General features: G+C 38.9%; 1 protein-coding gene across 2 annotated transcripts in view; it reads left to right on the top strand.

Annotated features, from left to right (window-relative positions):
- The first annotated feature begins 663 nt into the window (after nt 1–663).
- The window catches only part of CAPN6 (calpain 6), a 58,118-nt gene continuing 34,501 nt past the window's right edge, over nt 664–24,280 (top strand). Inside the window, exons 1-2 of one of the 2 annotated variants that reach the window (XM_088129208.1) lie at nt 664–845; nt 6,187–6,359. In XM_088129208.1, coding sequence (XP_087985334.1) covers nt 6,192–6,359 — 168 coding nt within the window. In that variant the 5' untranslated portion in view covers nt 664–845; nt 6,187–6,191. Of the gene's footprint in view, nt 846–6,182; nt 6,360–24,280 lie in introns of both variants that reach the window. The other variant, XM_088129207.1, reaches the window with a different exon arrangement.

Raw genomic sequence — 24,280 nt, 5'->3', positions numbered from 1 at the left:
TTTTCCTTCCTTTGAGACGTGTGTAATGGTATGTGGGAATAACCTTGGGAGATGGGGGGAGCAGGAGGAATGGCCCGAGATACTCTCTCCAAATTCTGATAAAATAGAAGATATTGCCTTCATGCTCAGAAAGTAGCTTGAAGAATTTGTGCTACATACTGCCTACACTTCATCCTTCTCCAGAAATTTTAATCACTGATTTGGAGATCTTGAGAAGGAAATGAAAACCTGCTTAAAAGAACAGAGCTACCAAGCCTTTTCTGCATGGTGTCATCTCTGACCTACCACCATTTGTCTCTTGCCAGATGAAGAAATGTTGACTGATGTAGCTATAAAAGAAGCAGATTAAAAAAATAAAAGCAGAAAGGAACAGCCAATCCCATCTTTACTCATGTTTCCTCATTAAAAAAATCCAGTTCTTCTCTCTCTTTTTCCCCTAATCAACTGTTTGTCAGCACAAGGAATTCCAGGATACCCCAAGATGCCCTTTTTTCCAATGTATTCTTATTTATTTATTTGTAGTTGTTTTAACAGGATGTTGGTGGTAATTTTTTTAACAGATGTACCCCAGGAATGAACCAAATGAATTCCTTTCCAGCTGTGTTTTTTTTTTATGTTCCCACATGACTCATAATTACATTTCGCAAGCTGAAATTCAAGAGGGAGAGAGAGAGGCTGAAGTGGACAGAAGTTATTTTGAGCCTCCCCCACCATGAGTAGATCTTTGGTATAGTCCAAAAAGGTTTCAGGTTAAAAAGTTAGGAATTTTATTTGTGACTCTCTGTTCATATGAGTGTTTGCCTGGCGGAACAGGAACTCCATGGCTTAAAGTCACCTTAATTCAGGTGAGTGAATGGTCTCGATTTGTATCCATTTAATTTTGTAGGATTTCTCCCTTGAATATGCAACATTTATTAAACTGAATCTTCAAGGAGATCAGTTGGGGCTACCTGCACTAAGTGACAAAAATCCAGAGGAAACAAGAGATGGCAGCCAATATTTTTTTTTAAAAACCCTAACTCTTTCCTGCCCCAAGTAGTGATTTGGATTTTTGAAGTTCAGAAGTGGACTTCTAATGTTAGCTGACCTTGTTTCAAGAGTGACAAAATACAGTTCATCTCAAGCTTGCAAGATTGAAAATCTAGCTTTAGTGCAGCCGGTCTCTTAATTCCCTTTCTGTGGAATTAAGAGACTGTGAAAGCAGGCTTGTGTGTTGATTTTGTTGGGGAATTGTGTACACAAAACTCTGTTTGCCTCTAAGGACAGACAGAAAACAATACAGTGAGGCTGGAAGGTGTTTCGAAATGTCAGCCACCATCTGCAACACGGGCTATAAGCGTAGATATGATATAACCTTTGTCTGTCACCTCTAAAAAAATTGCATGACCAATTTTTTTTTATTGTACACTTTTCTTGGACATCTCTTGTTCTTAGGGGGCAACTGGCCCTATTTATTAGGACAATGAATTGTTTTTAAATGTGTTGGTTTCACACTGTAAATCATCTGCTTCCCCCCCCCTTTTTTTTTTTACAATGAAAAGTGACCAATAAATAAGAATTCATAAACGGTAGTTGATCTCTGTTGTTAGAAAATATCTAGGTTCATACGTTGCTTTAAGTCATAATATTGTTTGTTTTGATTTAAGTCAGCATGTTCATTAAAACCAGTAACTATGGTTTGCAAATTATAGCTTATGGCAGGGTTGCCTCCAGAAGTAGAGCTTGCTGGACACAAATAAATGAATTTAGCACAAATTCATCACTGATACTGTACTTAAATTTGACACAAACCACTGAATGTTAAGGGGACAATGTAGATTCTTTTGGGGTGGGGAGAGGAAAAGATTGTCTTCCTCTGGCTAATGGATTAGAATGTTGTGCAGTTCCCACTAATTGTGATTTGTTCACAAAAGTGTGGTTAAAGAAAGCATGGATTAGATGGCAATCTAGCACTGAATATGATTGTCAAAGAATGGTTGTCATGTCATGGTCAGCTCCAAGGGAGATTCTTGTGGCAGAATCACCTCTGCAGAAACCAACTTACTAGGGTTCAATGCTTCTCCAGGATACAGATAAGAAAAAAGATCCACAGGACCTTGCCTCCAATTGATTATACTAACTTGGGTTCATCACACCAAAGGAAACAGGAGAGATAAATGGGTGTCTTCAGATAGGAACAGGTTTGCCACAGAAAGATGTTGGGGTGGTGAACTGTAGCGAAGAGGGTGGAAGAATAAATGTTCCTCAAGCTCTTCTTCTAGGATTTAATTCCCAGTGGTCTGACCAGCTGATAGTGGACTTCTGTCAGCCTGACTGATGTCATTAAAAAAACCAGTTACAGGTTACTCAAAAAAGCAGATATACTCTAAGAAAGAAGACAAAAACGGGTACTGATATGTATAAAAGCTGCATGGACAGTCATATGCAGAAATATAGTAATAAAAATAATAATACATCTTTGGGGAATAGAAATACCCAAATTGGAGCAGTCTTTCGGAGGATGACCCTCATACTTGCTCATTCTGTGGTCTTCTAAATTCTGATGAGCAACAAAGGTCTCATGTCTTTATAATCATCATAGCTAATTTATGTCAATAAGTGAACAGTTGCTATAATGATGAATAAACATCAACCCCGCAGATGACGGAGTAGTTGGGAACTATATATTTATCTTTCCAATGCTGAAGAATATTTGTTAGTCATATGCATGGCACAGAGGATCCACCTCCTCTGTCGAGACGTCAATTTCCATGGAATACAGCTCAAAGAATAGGAACATCTGAAAATGTTAAATCTTGTCTCAAAGTTGAGTTAATGCGTATAATAACTTCCCACATGAAAAGGGAACAATTATAGGACACTGTACAAAAATATGTTTCACTGAAGCATTAATCTCATTGCCTCTCCCTTTTCCATATAAGCATAATGTAGAACAGACACGCAGACACACACACAAATATATGTCCTGTATTTTGTAGTTTGAACTATTTTTTTAGCTTTATTTTCTTTATCGCTTTCTGTTCTTTATTTTTTCTTTTTATTTGTTTTTTGTATTCAAGTACTACAAAAAGAAAAGAAGTTTCATTTTTTTTTTTAAAAAAAAATTATATTGTATTTGTGAAGTACAATGCACCAGTTCTTCTCTCTCAGGGCTAGGAAGAAGGCAAGGGCCAACCAGTTCTGAAAACACTGTCGATAAAATTGCAGGGACACGTCCAGGCGGTCACCAGGAGCCAACATTGACCTGAAGGCACAATTTTTATATGTGTGTGTGTGTGTGTGTGTGTGTGTATCTGTGTGTATATACTCAGAGAGAGAGAGAGAGAGAGAGAGAGGTTAAAATAAGCTAAACTTAAGGGAAGGAGAAGGAAACAAAGGAAAGGAAAAACATATGATATTAATAAAAAGGGTCTATTGGACTTGAGTGACAATAATAAACTTGAATAAATAAAGAAAATGTCAATTCAGTCCTTAAACACATCATTACATATGGACTATACTAGAAACATATTACTCTGCCTTTTCATTTTTACTGTATAAAGACATTCCACCACTTGATCAAGAACACATATCTTGAATCCATTCTTTAATCTCAGGAATGTCGATTGCTTTCCAAGTGAGGCAATCTTCACTTAGTAAGGTTCTTGATCTTCAAACCAGATTTGGACCTGACAACCATCATATAAAGACCCAAACTATGCTATTCTAGACTCTACTTCGCAATTTCTCAAACGTTTGCTCCCTCTGTGAAGGACGCTTCCTTTTTTCTATGTTATTCTTGGGATACTTGAGAATCTCTCTAAAATTTCTTTTGGTTGCAATCGGAGCTTAGTGTTGGATTCCCTCAACCCCTCTTTCCAACACTCCACAGCCGCTGTGGCTGTCCATTCTTCCCAATCTGAAACATCCTTGGAGCTGCTTCTCCATTGCTATTCCATTACTGAACTGGGAGGTACTGAATAACCAGGATGATGGTGAAGATGCATGTCTTTAGGAGGACAAGAGATGCCTTCAATGTAAAATCATTTTTTTTTTTTTTTAGGAAGCATGAAAGGGAAAGAACCTGTCAGTAATGATTGCAAAACTCATTCTGTTACTCTCCCCACCACATAGGGAATCACAGCTGTTAGACTCTTATAATACTATATTTTCTTAAAGTTTCAGAAGATAGGAATGACTAGCAGGACTGTGTGCCAAAAAATTAAGTTAGATGTAGTACCTGCCCTTAAAATTCTATCTCGGTAGATTGAAGAGGAATTTCCCTGGAACTTTTTAAATACCCATATATGTATAAAATAGGTTGGTAGTCTGGCCACGGCAAGATTTTTAATAATGTGCCAATGAGTTTTATTGCCAGATAATAAGCTCCAAAATACTCAAGAGAACAATCTCATGTTCCATTTTTTAAAATATTGATTTGGTTTGTGCCTGGTTTTATTCTCCACCCCATCTGGAGATCTGCAAATCACTAACAATTTTATCTGATTAATATCAGAAAAATAACATTCTAGTTCTACATGACACTTTCCCTATGGATTTAATTCATGCTGAATTTTGTATCCACTTATGTTTGCAAAGTCTCAGGGCGGGTTAATATGCATCTGCTCCTAATTTACATATCTTTTAATATAAATTATGCCAAAGCCTATTTAAAAACCAGTACTAGTTGTTCAATGCTTATTTTTCAAATCCAAATGCACTGATATAATTCTTTTTTAACTATCACTATTTGCATGCAACTTTCAGTGATATCAATTCCTGTCCCAAACAATTCTTATGGATTTTTGGTTAGGGAAAGAGAAACCATAGCAGCCTTTATTTGATGATAGCATTCCTGCTGTTGCAAAATCTGATGGAGGCAGAATGTCCAAACTCACTCCCAGTAGCATTTTCAGCTATTTACACCCTTACCCCCAACCAACCCACTCTCCAACTGATGATCCATCAAGTTCTCAGATGTTCATGCACTGACAAATGGCCAGCTCAGTTGTTCCCCTTGTGTGCAGCATAAGTAAAAATGTAAGCATAAATAAAAATCCATTTTTAATCCAGCTTCTAGCCAATCATAACAATAGTTGTAGACTTTTTGGATTTCTAGAGAGCTGGCTTGTGGATTTTTCTAATATTCTTCCTTTACGCAGACTTTCCATGGAAGTCTTTTCTCTGAAAGAGTTCCTCTACATATTTTGTATAAACCACATTTTTTGCAGTCAGCTTCATGTGCAATTGCACACTATGGAAATCATGTCCCTGTGTTGCAATATCACAAAGCTGTGGGTTGCATGGCAGCGGTCCAGTCATACTGGCAGACACCTATTCCTATATAGAAAATATACTGTAGAAAGAGGAATCATTGGTCAGTGAGGTATGGAAAAATGGGATGGTGCTGGAAGACAGAACTGTGCATGATCTGTACAGCAAACTGACCATCACCTAAGCTAGCCTGCTGTTTTGTAGTGAAATAGAGGGTGCTATCTTATCATGTGGAAAGAAACTGGTGTTTCTTCCTTATTTGTTTTTTGCATATGTCATCTTATCCTTTGTTATCTAAATAGCAACATATCTTTGGCCTCTCCTGTTGATCTGTATTGGAGTGGGAGGAAAGGTTGGTCATCTAGGTTCTGTCGGCCTCGTGGGATAAACCAGATAGGAATCACAACCAGATGAGCTAATTCTACTTTAATATAAAGCTACATTGATAGAATCTGGCAAATATAAAAGTACAATTCCACCCCCACCCCACCCCCCGGTCTCCTTTACAGCCCAAGAAACTAGGGAGTTTCTCTTCTGTGCCTCTTGCCCCACCCACTATCCAGCTGCAGGCTATGCTGCCTCTTATCTGACTGTTCCCTTGGCAGTGTCTCTTTGCCCAGCGTCATTCCCACATATCATTACAGGTTCTGTGTTTCTTTTATTCAAAACAACCTTTGATCCACCAGAGAGGATGTGGCTTTAACGAGAATTGGGAGAGAGGGAGGAAATGGTATTAATTATTAGATACACAGCTCTTCCATAGTGTACAGCCATCATCTGTGCTGCCCCAGTATTTGTGAGATACCATCCATCATTTGAGATCGGTTTCAAGATGATTGTTCTTTGCCCCAGAGTCATGCGCCGCTAGCTGAGTCAAACTGATTTTGTGACAAGCCACCTCTACAAAACAATGTGTCCATTTTCTCCAGACAGCATCCATGGGTTCTACTTCAGCCAAGCCCTTTAAAAATCAGAAGTATGAAGACCTCAAGCAACAGTGCCTTAAACAGAAGAAGCTCTTCGAAGACCCTGAATTTCCTGCTTCTGATGCATCTCTTTTCTATCTCAATCCACCACCAGCAAATGTGGAATGGAAACGCCCCAAGGTATTTGAGATATAAGTCTAGTTGCTCCATTATTTCTAATGCTTAGAAGAGTTCTCATTTTTTTAAGAACCTAGTTCTTGCTTAACTTTCCTATGTGCCCAAGGTTTGTGCTGTCCCTTTCACACTTCACCATCATTATACACTTCCTATAATGTGTGAACCAGGTGAATGTTTTATCCTCTGGCAGAGTGAGTTTAGGAATTGCTAAAGCATAGCTGTACCTGTCCAGAATCAAATTCCAAAAAGGATTACTTACAGAAGTCCAAAGAGTTGCAGAAAAGTATCTCATAAGTTGGTCCAGAAATCAACACCCAAACAAGTCCAAGTTTTTTATAAGGTTCCAGGGGCCAAAGACAGAAAAGCAAAAATAGGGGCCCAGGAGCCAAGATGGACTTGAAGGAGCCTCTGCCTTTTACTATACCTGACCCGCAAGTATTTTGTCATCTCTCTGATATTCAACTGTGCTGGCATCGTTTATGTGGGCTGGGCTGAACCAGTGAGTTCTTTGCTTTCCTAGTCTAGTGGAAACTAATTCTGGCTTAAGTCCCATGCTAGGACCTGATTCAGCTGATATCAAGGGCTTATCTTCTTCCCCAGGGGAGTCATCTAATATGTGATTATGGCAGTCTTTATGAGCTGGCATATTATTTATGCGTATCTCCACTTTTTACTCAATGAGTTTGATGATCTGTTGGGTCTCCTTGATCCCATTTCAAGATCTCAGTCCCACTCTAGTATTTTAATAGTTCACTAATATAAAGATTAGAGACTTAGGTCTTTTAAAAACTCCACATTTCCCCTGGAATGGGGCGATACGAAGTCATTGTTGAAAATCTTAATTTGTGGCAGATAGCCAGTTTACGGATTCCACCTCAGGAATTTAGCACTAACTTTCTAACAGATGTGAAAGCACACTTTGGCAAGAGAGACTCAGAGCTAGAGCTGGGTGTGTCAAGAACTCATGTACTGATTGTGGCATGGTGTGGTCTTAAGCATCAAACCAGCTGGAAACATAATAGCAAAACCTAGTGTGATAGAATGCACTACTTTCTGAAGGAAGTTTAGTTTAAAAATGCCTGGTCTCTACCCCAGTACAGTTGGCTCTGATTAAAGCCAGTGATACAGAAACTGGGTTACTTGGAAGTAGACTATCATTCTGAAGTAGACCACAATTCCCAAGGTACTTTTTCCCAAAAAATCTGGCACTCCATCTTTCTGTGGCTCACAACATTCCTGAGGACTGGACCCTGAGGCCAGAAGTTAGGACTGAAGACTTAAAGGCTGTGGAGGATGGTTCTTCTAAGATCTCAGTGTTAGACCCTGGGTCCCATGGCTCTTCACCCAGGTCCTGCTCTGCCCACTCCTCCTTGGGAGAAGACTTGTCCAAGAAGGCCAGAACCCATTCTCAAGTGTTTTATGAACTGCCAGACTATGCCCACTTATTCTTCTTTGCTTTCTCCAGACCAGAAGCAGGAAAAAATATTCAGATTTTTACGATCCGGATAGAAAAATATCTTGTGCATCCTTTGCTTTTTCATTTAAGACATAAAGCTGAATGGAAGGGCTAATGTGAAAGGCTAGTTCAGATCAAAAACAGAAGTGAAGCTTTTTCAGATGGTGTTCTTTATCCAGCCCCATCTCTCCCCCACCACTTATTTTTCTCCCCCGGACACATGATTGTCTCATAGACTGCTGTTTAGAAACCCACATCTGACTATGCTTTAGCCTACTTGAATGTCATTTTCTGAAGGTTTGCTTTTTGGCATGACTGTTGATATTTGAAGGAAAATAACACATCAAAATACAAGTCACCTCTAGGGGATGTGCAGATTGGTCTACAGCCCACCCGTTTTCCTGCTGTCTTTCCAGAGGAGGTTTTTCTGGCAATTTTCTTCCATTTTTTTGAAGAAAAATGCGTTACTCTTCTAGAGACCAAGGAAGTGGGAATGGGCTTACTTTGGAAAATGTATGGTGGGCAAGGGACTTTGCAGTTTTTCTTTCATAGCAAAGCTGCCTGGTTTGCTCAAAGCAGTGCTAAGTGGTTCTTTTGGAAACACTTTCTGGAATGACCACATGATGTGTGGTCACACACTCAGTCCAAGAAGTGCTGAAAAAACAGAAGCAGCATCTACAGGGAATCCTGAATAACTAGAACTGTTTGGGTGGTAAAAGAAAGAAAAAGCCAAAAATTCCAATGACCATGTCTATTTTTAACAGCAAGTCAAATTGTTTGTAGTGGAAAGGCAAACACCGGCTGGATTTTGATCCTGCTAGAATATTCATTCTACCCAGAATTCAGTGGAAATCAAACAGCTGTATCTGTTCCTAACAGCAACTGAAGCACAATTCTTTTACATTTCTTTTACAATTCTTTTACAAGGCAGAGTGCAGGGTGGCCAAAAGGGCAGAGATGGGGAGGAGATAGGTTGGGGGGGGGTTGAAGCGCCCCTGTGGTCATAAGTGTGGGTAGGCTGCCAAGCACCCGAATCTTGTTCACGTGACCATGGGGATGCTGAAACAGCTGTAACTTCAAGGACCAGTCATAAATCACTTTTTTCAGTGCTGTCATAATTTCGAACAGTCACTGAACAAATGGTCGTAAGTCGAGGACTAGCTGTAGTGATCTCTTTCTCTGAGCTCAAAAAAATCTCCCTTCCCCTCAAAAACAAACAACCCCCCCCCCCCCCCCCAGATCAGTCTGACTCCATGCTGATATTATTTTCAAAAGTAGACATAAGCTTGAGGCTGGCCTTATCTGTTTTTGGACATTTTTGTTAGCCTGAAGAGCTACGGCGTCATTAACTGTGATCATTATTTTTAGCAAAAAACACACTAGTGGTATGTTGATCTTTTCAGTCCAAATTTACTATTATCTAATGGTGACATTGTCAGTACAAAACCAGAGGAAAATCATTTTGAGGATTTTTTTGTTTTTTTGCTTTGTTTTTTGACTGAAGGTTGAGCGTTCTTTCCAGAATGTTCAGAGGTACTGTAGGGTCCATCAACTGCATAACATTCAGGGAGGAAAAATGGGCTCTCAGGTTTGTACATTTGTAAATCTGAGGCACACAATATTGCTTCTGCTTTGGAATGTTTTCTAAGTCAAGAACTGGAAGCCATAATTGGGAGTGGCAGCATTGAAAACTCAGTGTAACATTTATGCTGGATTAATTTTGAAGGCTCGCTGATAGCTGCAAGTCCACTCCTTGGCATCTCGAGATATGAGGAGTAGGAGATGGAGTAATCAGTTAGTTAGCAATATGTTGGGAATGATCTCTTCTTGCAGTTAGCAGAAAATTACTCATGTTGTCAACGAACTTGAAAACAGCTAGGTGAAGTATGGTCTGGTACTAAGTATCTTTGTACCTTCTCATCAGAACCATCAACCCAAAATTACATCATACAGAACAGGTTTCATATATTTTGGCTTTTAGCATCCATGGAACCCTGTTACCTTCATCACTTTCGTTATCCTATTTATCAGAAACAAAGGAAAACTCATGTTTTCTCTTCTAATTGCTTATTTGGATTTCCCAGTTCTCCCCAGATTTACTATTAATGAATAGTATAACTTGGATTGTCCTGTTTATATAATAAGTACTGGTAATTCTCGATTTACAACCACAATAGGGACTGGAAAATTTGTTGTTAAGTATGCAGTCGTTAAGCGAGGCATCACAGGACCACACCCAATTTTACGACATTTCTTGCAGCAGTTAAGTGAACCACCATGGTCATTAAGTGAATCACATTGTCGTTAAACAAATCACACAGTTGTTAATTGAATCAAATAGTTCCTCATTGATTTTGCTTGTCAGAAGCCAGCTGGGAAGGTTGCAAATGGCAATCACATGACCTTGGGATGCTGCAACTATTGTAAATACATGCCAGTTGCCAAGTGCCTGAATTTTGGTCACATGACCATGGGACACTGCAACAGTCATAAGTGCGAGGACTGGTCATAAGTCAGTCTTTTTAGTGCTGTCATAACTTCCAACAGTTGCTAAACAAATGGTTATAAGTCATGGACTACCTGTATAGCATGGCTGTTTGTTTTGTTTTTGAGAAAGCCGCCCTCTTCTTTCTTTGCTGTGAATAGCTGGAGACCAATCTATCAAGGAGAGTTGTTTGAAGGCTCTGCCTTTTTTAGTCATCTGCACTTAGTTTAAATGTTGTTTCAGCTCAGATTTTGTTGGGTCAACTGTGTTTATCTCTCTTTTTTTTTTTATGCCCAGTGAGCAACACAGTATAATTGATTTTGTTTATAAGCCAGGCAGTTACTGAAAACATCTTCTGGAATGGAATTAGAACAAGGGAGATTTCCCCACATTTCGACTCTAAGCCCTCAGAACTTTTATTGTTCTGTTTATTTTGCTTCAATTTGGATGAACAAGGACAATTTATAAAATCATGTCCAGAAGTAGAATATAGGAATTAGGAACTTCACTCTCTGTGCTGTTAGATCACTTGCAAGCCACCTGCTCTTTTCCGGTATACGTTCTGATATCCGTGTTTTCTAAAATAAGACCTCCTACTTTTTGGAAGCACCTGGTATTGTGGACATTGCAACGTTTTTGATTGCAGGTCCAGACATGTTTACTTGTCTAGACACTTTCATTGCGACTCCTTTTGTACCTAGTAAAGTTTTATAATCTGTTACCTCCTATTTACATGGTTTATATGGTCATTATCTGTACATTTAATATACTAATTGAATTTGTATGCTTCAGAAACCACTTCCATATCGCTGCCAAGTGTCATGGCCACTTTTGGTGAATTTCTGCATAAACAGGAGAGAGAGTAACTCTAGGAACAGGGCCCCAGAGAACCGCCCAAGACACATCTCCCAGATTAAGCTGAAGCTGGGCCAAGCAATAGCCCTGGATAACAGGAATTGAAGAAGTAAAAGCTGTCCGAGATCACCAGCCTTCCCTGCATCCTAAAGAATGCAAATACGTGAAGGGTGGTTGTAAAATTGAGTAAATTCGTGAAAGATACTGCCTTATCAGAACATATCATCTTATTTAATTACCCCAATATTCACTGTATATTCACAAGCATGCCCTTTCCTGGTTGAATACATGTTTAAAATGCTTCGTCCCTAAAATAGCTTGCTTGCATGCTGTCCACTTTCTCCAGCAAACAGTTGTCTATTTATTTATTTATTTTATTTATTTACCATGTTTATATAGCCGCCCATCTCACAGAAAGTGACTGGGCAGCGTACAACAATTAAAAAGAAGAAATACATAAAGACAGTTACAAATCAAAAACTATAAAAGCACACACTTTATGTGGTTCCTGTCCCCATCTCTGCACATTTTTGAACCTAGGAAGATAACATCTGGAACTACCACAGCTCCTTTATTCCTGCCTGTTTACATAGGGTTGGCACCAACTGTTGACATCATCTGAGCAATAATGCTTCTTATTTTATTTTTTTTAATATTGAGAAGCAAACTGAAATTTCTTATGTCTTCCTTGCTTCCAGCCATTAGGGCAACCTATCTGCTGTGGTTCCTGCTTCTCCCAACAATTTTAATTCCGATGTCTTCTACTCCAGGTTTTCTCATGATATATCCTACATATAAGTTAAATAAATAAGGGGACAGTATATGAAGTTGGTGCACTCTTTTCCCAACTTTAAAGCATGTCGTTGCTCCTTCAAATCAAATCAAAGTTTATTGATTAGCCTTAAAGCCTTATCGAAATAAAAGTTAAACACTAAATATTAATAAAACTCTTTACAAAATTAATATAACAAACAGATTAAATAGAACATGAATAAAAATAGAGTGAATAAGTATAAGTAAGTATACATATAAGTGAAAATACAAATCATATTTCCATATCACCCCAGCAGTACACTCTGATCAACCCCACATATGTAGATCTCAAGCGCATTGATTTGCTTAAGAACAAAGCTGTGTTCTATGTTATTTTGGGGGTTTGACCACATATAAAATATGTTGTTCTAATATGTGAATCCCAGTGGGTTGTTGCTCCTTATTCCATTCTAACGGTTGCTTCACGCGCATCGTACAGATTTTTCAACAGGCAGGTGAAATGGTCCAAAACACTGATGATAATGTTGTCGATGCAGCTAAAAAAACCTTTGTATAATCAATAAAGCAAAGACAGAATTCTTTGGGAATCTGCCTGGCTTTTTCCATTATTCACTGAATGTTTGCAGTGCAATCTTGGGTATCCTTGTCTCTTCTGGATACAGCTTATACATCTGCTGAATCTCATTGCATGTATTGCTGAAGTTTGGATCACAAACTCTTTAAAAAAGCATTATTTACTAGCTGGTTAATTGTCCCAGGGTTTGCTAGTTCAACCATTGGTTAGCACTCCCCTTATTTGGTATTTAAATTATAAACTGATTTTCCCAATCCTAGGCCACCACGATGTATTTTATACCTGCTGACAAACAGTAGATAGCCCTTTTAACATCATCATCTTAATGATATTGAGATATGAAACAGTTCTGCTGATATTTCATTAACTGTATCAGTTTTGTTATTAGCAGCATTTTCTAGGCCCCATTTAACCTGATTTCCTAGAACGAACGGCTCTGGTTCAGACCTACACGTGATTTGAGGATTTTTTATTTTATTTTATTTTGTACAGTTCTTCCAAATTATTTGAGCCATCTCTTCCTGACCTTTTTTTCTCTCCAGCAGATATTTGCCTTCTTTCATTTTTATGTCCATTTCTGCATAAAAGCTTCCCTTGATTTCTTTAATGTCCTTAAATCACTTGCTCTTCTCATTTAATTGTTATCCTCAATTTTTTGCACTCTCTTCTCTTACTGTTCTCTGGAACCCAGTTTTGAGTGGGGCAGATTTTCCTCTGCCTCTGATTCCTTTTGCTTCTACTGTAATAAATTTCATTCCAGGTTCTTTAAGCACCATATTTATCAAATGTAATATATTTAATGTATTATTTTATTGCAAAATTAGATGGACTGTTGCTGTAGTCATATCTTGTTGGTCTGATTATTTTGTTTTCTTTAGCATGTAACTATGCAAGGAGGTGGCTGGGATCTGATCCACACTCAGCATCAGGGCTTGTTTATCCTGACTAAATGGAGCCACTTGAGTATTCAGTTTGATTTTGGTTTTGTCCATCCAGTGATGTCCATGTGTAGACTTTTAGGTTGTTGGAAATATTTGCTATAAACATTGAATTTTCTTGGCCAAACTCCTTAGTCTGTCTCATGCTTCATTTTGTAGGTCAAGGCCAAGTTCTCCCATTATTCTGAATGTTGTTTTACTTTCAACATTAGCATTCCAGTGTCCTATAATTTGACTTTTTTTTGTTTTTTGGTTTTGTGTGTGTTTTTGGTGCTGTGTTAAGCGTTGCAAGTTGCCATAGCACATTCCACTTCTACTTCCTCTGCATCTGTGGTTGGAGCAAAGATTTCAATCACTGTAATATGACCTTGCCTTAGATTCATATAGAAATCATTCTATCCTACTGTAATGGTGTGTGAGAATGACCTTGCGAGACAGGGGGAACAGTTAGATAAGAGGTAGCTTAGCCCACAGGAGGAACGTGGATGTGGTGAATGTCTCAGAAGGGACCCTCCCTAGTTTCTTGGGCTGTAAAGATGACGGGGGAGAAATGTACTTTCAGACTTGCAAGAGTGATGTCAGCCTTGCAAGGTAGTCCAGACAAGAAGCAGACCCAGAAGAAGTAATTCTACTTTATTGTAAGGTTACGTTAATAGAATCTTGCAATGGGAAGATTCCAAGATATGTATTCCATATTGCAAAATTCTGTTAATGTAATCTTGCAATATGGAATACATATCTAATTTCTTTTCCCAGACACACCACAAGCACCTGCGCCACTCATGTTTGGCTTCTGCTCTTCCCAGGAGCTGGTGGATCCCTTCTGACACTGGGAGTTTGTCTTCTAGGATCATGTTGACTTCTCCAGGTTGTGAATATACATTAGGCAGAATAATGGAGCAAGTCTGACATTTCCTTCTCCAGTGGTAATTTGCAGTGATTATTATAGTGCTAATTTACCATTTCTAAAATATCCCACACTCGTAGCAAGTTAATCTGATCTCCATGGAAACATGGACTTCTCACTTATAAACTGTGGAGATTCTAGCTACTGTTAGCCAAGAGACTTCAGTTAATTATGCATGGTTTGGATGTGGTTCAGTTACTTTTGGTTTGGTTTGGTTTGGTTTGGTTCGATTCAGTTAGATTTGTTCAAACTGGAAGGATGGAGTGATTGTAGGACCAAAGAAACCTGTTATTCTGATTTTCTGTTTATTTACCAGGCTGGCAGAATGAATCAAGCACTCCCCTTTTTCCCCTAATAGGAACTTCTATATATGGCAGACTTTGTCCTCTCCATGTTAGGAAGAATTGTACACACGGATTATGGCTGGAATCGATGGGAGGATGAACAGAATTGCCTATTTTTGTCTTAAATGGGACAGAAAAGGCTTCGAAACTTAAAAAAAAAAAAAAAGAGTAACATAAGAAGCAAGATGGACAGATTCACCCTACCGTAGAATCAGGAGAGGACCCATTATCTCAGGTGGCTGTAGGTTTCCATGGTTACCAGACTTTAGCACCATTGTTGATGACTGCTGCAAAATATGAAGCAGAAGGGTAGGTCCCACAGCACCAAGCCACCTCAGTCCTGCTCTGTAAGACCCATCATCCCCAGAGGAAAAATGAAGTTTCATCTGTTGCCTAGCTTTACTCCTGTAAATGATGTTCATTAACACCCTCTACTCATCGTAATTATTTCTTGCAAATGGTTTACACATGTTCCTTATTAGACAGATTGCAAAATACCAAAGTGCCCTATTCCAGGACCAAAGCCAGCTGTGACCTGAATATTCTGTCCTAATTTAAGATTCAAATTAATTTTGACTGAGCTTTTTCTTTCTTGAAATAAAAAATGCCTATAGAGCAAAGGAACCTCTCAGTGAACTTCCTTCCAGAATTTAGACTAAATTCTGTTAATCGATGAACGTAACAGAGATTACTGTCATCATTTCATGACGGATTTGTATAACACCAGAAACATTGATACATTTTTTTGAAGATAGTGTAGAAATGCATGGAAAATGTGCTTATGAAACAGAAGCTGTTGGCCAGATCGAGGACATATTACAACAATACAGCAGGTTATACCATTCTCACTCATCCAAACTGTTCAAAACATTTTACCACTTAAGGGATGGTTAGGTTACACCAATATGTCAGGAGCTTTCTGAGTCAGTAACCTGAAACAGTTTTTTAGAGGATGAACTGCAAATTTCTAGGGTGATACAGGAAAGAGCACTTACCTTCATTTCTAAGGCCACTTTGTCTTTAATACTTGAAGACACCAGCTAGATCAGGAAGGATTTTTACTTATTATTCTGTCCTTTTCAATATGATGATTTGTCTTATTAAACTTTACTGATTGTTTCTTCCTTAATTGTCTATATCCTATGTTTGGGCAGACAATGTGCAGGACCAGTGGCCATATTTGGAATTTTATAGCAAGTTGTGGCTATTTTCTCTCATAAAATGACTGCCATAGTTAACAACAGGCACCAGAAGTCAAACACATTGTGATCCTCAGGATGTTCTCCATCATCGCAACTTTCATTATTTTCCTGGACAGGGGAGCACCTTTCTAAAAAAAGGAATTCGCCTCCCATTGCTCATTCTATCTCACTGCTATTGTTAAGCCCAGAGATATTCTCATCAATGATGATGATGATGATGATGATGATGATGGTGCAGTGGGCTGGTGTATTACAACATGCTGGCTTCTCATTTGTTTTTTTTTTAAAGGGCTTTTTTAAAGATTGGTTAGTGACCCAGGTGTAGCCAAAGGAAACAACCCAACATTCTCAATCAGGATCCTACCTGAAGGTTCCTTCATCCACATCAGCTTTCCAGATAGCTCCCCAAAAAGGAAGAGCCTGGATTTCATCTATGCTCTATGCTGCCTCAATGCTTCTGTAACACCTCTGCTTACAGTCCTCCACCCCTGTCCCAGTAAATTGAGTACGTGCCATCAAGTTGGTGTCAACTCTTAGCAACTACATAGATTTTCTCCATGACGATCTGTCCCTAAAAGACCTGCCTTTCAGGTCTTCCAACAGTGCCCCTATCACCACTATAACTGAGTCTATCTATCCTGCTGCTGGTCATCCTCTTCTTCTCTTTCCTTTCGCCTCTCCCAGCATCAGCTCCCAATAAATACTGGGCATTATTTTTAAATTGTTTTCTATCCATATACATTAGCTAGAGTGAATTTGATGCAAATCTGTGCTGGCAATCATTCTTGACCACGCCACCCCCACAAAAACAGTAGTAGTGTTAAATGAGACTAAATTCCCAGAGGAAAATTGCTTCTCAGTTATTGGTTTGCTGATTTTTCTTAATAATCAAAGGAAACTTTCAAAACCATCTCCCTGGCCCATATAATTATTACATAAAGCCAAACTGAAAACCTCAGATTCCATCTCTATGACCATCAAAAAAGGGCAAGGCTTCTATCACAGGTGCCATCATGACATTTTGACCCCATCCCCTCCATGGACGCTCTGGCCCAGGATTGTCTTCCAACCACCTTAGAGATCATCTATCTTCAGAGATCATCAAGGAGCTCATTGCCAGCTGCCATTACTATACAGAAAGCTTGCAAACCACTTCGGGTGAATGAATTAACCTCTCCCAGAGTGAGTAAGGATTATTCAGAGCTGCTGGGGGAGAATATGAGTTGAAGTTCCACACTTGGAGGGCATCAGGCTGGAGAAGAACCAATCTTCTCCATATGACACAATTAAAGATCAGAGCCACTGCACAGGTCTTGTCAGCTGATCTCAAATGAGCTTTTCTGTTGCAAATTGTTATTTTCAATGTTTCTTCCATATCCTGAAACACATCTATGGAGTTCTTATTGCTGAACCGAAAGTGTTAAATGCCTTCCCGGCTGGGGTGGCTAAGGGAAGACAAAAAACACTGACATCATTCAGAGGTGCATGTGGCATACAAAGGCAGAAGGTTAAGGATCCGTTGCCATGGAAACTGCATCTCCCAATGGCAGCAGTGTGCCATAAATATGCAGTTGTAATGCAATCAGATTGACATTATACAGGGAGACACAGAGAGACAGTCATACTAAAGGCAGCAAAAGCAAACAAAAGCCATACGAATTTAATTGCAGAATTGGCACGCTCCCTTGCCCTATCTCTGCAGGATCTAATGTTCTGGCTTTACCAGTTTTGCCCTTGGGGCTGCATTGATTTTGAATTGCTGCATGTTGCCTGATTAGAATGTCCTATTCTAATATGGAACATGAAAACACATTCACATAAGCTAAGTCTGAGGAGGTGGCCAACTTTGTCTGCACTGGGGAGCTAAGCAGGGTCAGGCTGCCACAAAGCCCAGGGTATAAGTTAGATTTTTTTGTGGGGGGGGGGGTCTTGCTGTGGCAGTATGTGATTAGTGGTTTTGTGATTTTACTGAGCCTTGATTGTTTGTCACCCAGAGTTTCTTGGATAGATGGGTGGCCGGATGGATGGATGGATGGATGGATGGATGGATGGATGGATGGATGGATAGATAGATAGATAGATAGATAGATAGATAGATAGATAGATAGATAGGAAAACAGGAAAGGAAACAGCACTATTGCAAAAGAGGCATCACAGCCTGGAGGGGGTATGGTGGGAAGCATGAAAAAGATACTCAGAGTAACTCCTCCTTAATTATGCTAGGTATAGGTTGAGCTAGGAAATGGTTTTGTTAGGCTTTCAAGATTCTGTTACAATACAATACCAACTAGCCATGAAATTCAACAGGGAAGTTGAAAAAAACTATAGCTAATCACTTCTGTACTGCTCTTGAGAAAACAGCATGAATTGGGTATGTCCACAGAATCCCCAAGAACAGGGCTAGATGTCACACTGTTCTTATGGAACCATAATGGAGTTAGGCGAGAGACGCCCATTAATTTCTGGCTGTGGTGGATATTCTCCATGTCTGACATCTTCATAGCAAGAGGCATGACCCCAGCTTTCAGAAATGGTCAGCACACAGGGGGAAAGGTCCAGCAGGACTGAAACCAATCATTAGTACAGTCATCTCAATGACTAACCTCATCCCACATGATCCTTTGATCCTTAGATAATGCTGTGTTCGAGCCCAATGCCATTGAGCAGAGCATGGTGTCATGGCACCCATTAATACCAAAGGATACGTTGCACCCTTAAATAGGACAGTACTAGCAACATGTCCTGAAGATGATGGATTTGCAACGAAGTACTAAGTTTCACAGCGTAAGCTTCATCTTCCTCAGCAAATGGGACAAGCTCAAGAAGTTCCAAGAGAAATTATTGTAAATTTTGCTCCCTCTGCTTTGGGCTCATGAGAGTTTAATTCCCACTTCTCTTCTGGAATCATGATTGAAACTTACTCATGATGTGCAAAAGCTGGTTGCTTGTGTGCACATTTATTTACTCATTTATTTATTAAGTTGAATGTGAGATATCTTGCAGAGAATGGGAGATCTTTGATGGCATTTCTAAAAGGATCTCTCTAAAACTTGGGGGAAGTTCAGGCTGACTCTAGGTCAAAGAATATTGTGCTTCTAGTTAATGCTAAATGTGGAATTCCCTATCACGGGCATTTGGCTTATCTCTATGGTCCTGTTATCATTTGAATAGCTTCTTTTTCTCTTTTGTTAAACCTTTGATTTTTCTGTAGTCAATCGCTCTGTTAGACATTAGTTTTTTTTCATGTTTTAGTGCTAATGTAGATTCTTTTGAATTTTCATATTCTACTATTAAGCTATCGTTTTTCTGTTTCTTAAACTAACATTAGCTGCTCTGTCTCATTTGGAAGGGGAAAGTTGACTACATATTATGATAGAAATATTAATTCAAATTCTAAGGGATGTTTATTAAGAGATGAACAAAGACACTGATCTTTTTGGAGGCCAACTTTTCCAACTTTGTATTTTAATGTGAATTTACTTAATTTCCCAGTTCCGAAATTAAATGCAAACCAAAACTCAATTAACCTTAGAAATGTATGCTTCTCTGAAGGGGCTGATGTTTCTTTGTTAAAAATATATATTCTAAGAGGCGTTACTAAGAGAATGTATAGGTTTGCAAAAATAATTGTCACAAACATTTTGGAAATTGTAAAGACGCCAAAATTGTCTATAGCTTTCTTAAAAAGAATTCTCAAAGTGATTTAAGAATAGGGTTGAATAAACTTGAGATTAGAAAAGCAAGAAGCCAAAACTGATTTGCCTATTTTTATTCCTTAGAGTGGGGGAAAATATATCAGAAAACAGTATTCAGGATATTTCAAGTTGGATGTAAAGAATTTTGAAAATGCACTGTAATTGATCTAGCTACTGTCTCTTTGCATTTATATACATCATCATCATCATCATTATTATTATTATTATTATTTACAGTTACTACAAGATCTGCTGCCCGATTTAAAGACATTTCTATTGATTAATCACATGAGGTTTAAATCATTAGCTGATTAACCCAATCATGTAAATTTCACATGGGTAAACTGGTTTCTGGAGCAAGAAAAATATTTTTCTGTTTTCAGTTACGTGTCTGGTCTAGAAGCACTGTTCTTTTAAAAAAAACTAACCATCACATAACTGAATTTTTTTTAGCACAGATGTACATCTTATGGAGGAGAAAGAGATCTCAAAGAAATTTTCACATCTTTCTTTTCTGATGTTATGTACAGATGTAGATGTAGATATCACTTTATCTATACACGCAGGATCCAAACCTGAGATTGTAATTTATTACACTCAAGCAAGCCAGAATCATTATCTAAATTGAAACCAGGGTTCCCTATTGGCCATCAGTGTGTACCAAACCCTAAACCTTGAGGGAATATGCTAAACTCTCCATCATTGCTTATTGACTACCTAAAATAGCAGCAGAGATTTGTAAATCTATTTGTTTGCTTATTTGATTTTTTTTTTTTTACCCAGTGCAGCCAACAGAATCTCATTTAACATGTATAATTGGGGGACTAAAATAAGAAGGGGATAAAGAAAGCATTTATGTCTCTTGAGTTTCTAGAAGGAAAGGGAGAATGCAAATTCATAAATAAATCAGATGACTTGTAAGATAAAGCCTAACAAAGCCACAGGTGACTCCGATGGAATCTTTCAAACATTCCTAAAAACTGATGTGATCAAAGCAAAGCATCATTAAATACAGGACTGAAGACTGATCATATTAACTGTATTTTAATGAAATTTAAATCAATATTAAATACAATATGTCAGCACATTTGATTTAAATTTATGTAATTAAATAAATGTCAGTATTTACACTTAAATGTAAATAAAATCACATTTTAGTTTTTTGTCTCAAGCCCATCCACTACTTTTTGGTTTTACTTGGTTGGGAAAAAGTTGCATACTTCTGATTTCTACAACAGATTAATTTGGAACGGGTGGGGGAGATACATATTCAGGGCTCCTATGCCAACCTCATCATCAGCGTTACTAAGGATGATGAAAACAAATACATATACTGCTTATCACTGAAAAACCACAAAACACTTTACAAAAATGTTACAGATTTCAAAATGACCCATCAACATCCTTTAGAAACAACATTAAGCCCCTATTAATTGTTGGGCTATGTTTCCTAACTTCAGTGATATGAAAAGATCCAGCATAATTGTAAGTTGGAAGCTAAAACTCCTCTGAAGAATGTTTGATTACTTTGTCTTATCCTAGGGATATTTTGTCTCTGTCTGTTCCTCTTGGACCCAGCTAAACAAGGTCTGGGTGGCCAGTTTTATGACATATGAAGAGAGTCTACCCAAACCACCAAAGAAAAACATATGTCTCCCTTAGTTAATCTCCATCAGCTTATGACAGTCTCTTCCAAAAGACTTAGTATCTGGGGGATGTTCATAATTCATTCAGTTCTTATCTCCAATAAAGAATAATTAATTGTTGTTTCAAAAAACAAAATTAATGTGTTGGCTTCCTGCAGCAGGCTTGCTGTTGAGCAACAACCTTTATTCGGCTATGTGCAAAATCCGTCTGTCTTGATTCAGAATTATCTTTCTCTTTCTGAGACTTTATGGAAAAACTAAAGTAGGTCTTTCCCAAAAGTTCTCCAAAGCTAAGAAAGACTCTATAAAGCCACAGGAAGGGGAACTGCAACCTTCTAGGGCTTATTGAATCCCATCATCCTTTACCATGGGCATGCTACCTAAAATTCATAGAAGAGGGAATACACCAGTATCTGACAGGCCAGTGGGTGTCCATCCTTCCTATACAATCACTTGATCATATTCTTGGAAAGAAGAGAAATGGAAATATCGTGTGAAGCATCTACAGGATTTAACCTGCAATATATTGGGAAAATGTTGCTTCTGCTGAAGCCCCAAGTGTGCAGAAATTAATTTCTTTCACCAGTCTAATTTCATATTTTCACACTCAAATCTCAATCTGAAATATCCTTGCTAGAGAATGGCATTCCCCTTTCTTCATCAGCAGCAGAGCCTTCAAGGTCCTTGTAAGATTCTCTCACTGATTTCTGAATGTTGCCATTTCTGTTGTCATGTTACTTTGCTCAGCAGAGATGGAGTTGGTTGTCCTATGATAAAAGTGGAAGAGAAATCCTGGGAGATGGTCCCCATGCATCTCATGGAATCATAGGATTGTAGAGTTGGGAGGTACCACAAGGATCTTTTAGTCTAACCTTCTGCAATATGCAGGAAAACAAATTGTACCATCCCTGTCCAGCTTCTTCTTAAAAGCCTTCAGAAATGGAGAACCTACAACCATAAGAAGTAGATTGATCCACTGTTGTACAGGTCTTACCATCAGGAAGTTTTTTCTTATATTTAAATGAAATCTAGGTAGCTGCAGTTTCTCTTTATGTACCTGAACACACTATTACGTCTCCTCTAAGTCTTCTTTCCTTCAGCCTGAACATCTCAAGTTCTTCCAGCCTGTCCCAATAGGGCACATCTTCACGTCCCTATTCCCTCCTCTGAACACTCTCCAATTTGTCAATATGTTTCTGGAAATGGGGTGCCCAGAACCATAAACAACACTCCAGGTGTCGCCTCACCAGTGCTGAGTAGAGAGAAATGATGACTTTCACTTCTTTGACGCAGTGCTTCTTCTAATGCAGTGTTGTCCAAATTTGGCCACTTTAAGATGAATGGACTTCAACTCCCAGAATTCCCCAGCCAGCCATGCTGGCTGGGGAATTCTGGGAATTGAAGTCCACTCATCTTAAAGTGGCCAAGTTTGGACAACACTGAGAGCATCCTCTGCATTAGACTTCTAGCAGCTGCCTCACACCGCTGCCTCATGTTCAGTTTATTGTCAATGATCGCATCCACACCCTTCCCAGATGCAGTGTTTCCAAGCATTGAATCCCTCATCTTCTATGTGCTTGTCTTTTTGTTTTGGGTTTTGGGTTTTTTGGTGCCTTCGAGCCAGGGTTGACTCCCGGCAACTGCCTGAACAAGTCGCTGAGGTTTTCTTGGCAAGCTTTTTTGGAAGTGGTTTGCCCTTGCCTCCTTCCTAGGGCTGAGAAAGAGTCACTGGCCCAAAGTCAACCAGCTGGCTCCATACCTAAGGTAGGACTAGAACTCACCATCTCTCTGTTTCTAGCCTGGTGCCTTAACCACTACACCAAACGGGCTCTCATCTTCTATGTGTATTCAATGTTTTCCCCCCAAATGTAATACCTTACATTTCCTTCTGTTAAAGGGCATCTTGTTCCTCTCAACCCAGTAGATCAACATGTTTAGATTGGACCACAATCTTTGTGTTTTTCTGAGTGTCACCCAGGCCTCTGAATTTTGATTCACCCATACATTTGATAAGCAGTCCATCGATTTCATCATCAAGGTCATTAATAAAAATGTTGAATAAAACTAACCCCAAGACTGATCCCTGTGAAACCCACTAGATGCTGTTCTCCAACTTGATGTGGAGCCATTAATGCTGACTTTTGGAACTCAGAACAGCCACTCAGTTCTCCGCTTATCATCCCCCAGATTTTAACTTCCTAGATATGCAGATCAGTGTTTTTAACAAAAAAGGAAAGCAATGGTTGGATGAAGTTGTTGAAAACCCTAATGTGCATCATTTCTGCAAAAGGTTCCGTAAACAACATCTGGCCAATTTTGTGAGAATAGAATGCAGACTTTGGCTGTTATAGAGGCCGTTTGCATCCTGCATCCTGGATGAGCAATTTATGATCCTTTAAATCTTGTTTACAATTCCTAGTGGCCATGCCAGTTGGGGCTACTGGAAGCTGCAGCTCTACATCTGGAAAATCAAGATTCCCCACTTCTAATCAGAATTCTGGCTGTTGAGGTTTGGATCTCGTTAGTTCTGGGTTCTGCTGAAAATGTTAATTAGGAGGGAAAAGTGTCTTTTCCTCCTAGCAATACCTAATAATTTCAGTACCTATTAAGATGTTGTCTTGTAAGTAAAGTTGAAATAGTGTTAGTTTCAATGATTTCCATGTTATTTTCATTCTTTCTCCCACAAACACAGAGCTAGAGTATCTAAGGGTGAAATGTGTCCTTGTTGAAAATCAGGAAGAATTTCCAGAATTTTCAGTTCTAAGAGAAATGGGCTGAAGCTTTGCATTAAGCACAATATTAAACATGTGAGTTTGATGCCAGGGGTACTTTTATAGAAAAATTCTGGGACAAATGTCCAGGGGCACAACCAGAAATGATTGAGCAGGATATCCCCAAGAGGCACCAATCATTCCAAAATTTGATTGCTGTATCCCACGCACAAAATAGCCATTTTGAAAGGGAAACGCTTTGTTCTGTGCTCAGAACAGCTCCAGAAGAATCAAAACAGCCCATTCAGATTGGTTGTTTGGCCCTTGAAATCAGTGT

The sequence above is a fragment of the Python bivittatus genome, unplaced genomic scaffold (genome assembly GCF_059951505.1).
Source record: "Python bivittatus isolate LINGU-HERP-01145 unplaced genomic scaffold, Pbiv_v1 ctg000790_np1212, whole genome shotgun sequence".
Taxonomy (NCBI): Eukaryota; Metazoa; Chordata; class Lepidosauria; order Squamata; family Pythonidae; genus Python; species Python bivittatus.
The sequence above is the reverse complement of the archived record's forward strand: the minus strand, read 5'-3'. Positions and strand labels throughout refer to the sequence as shown.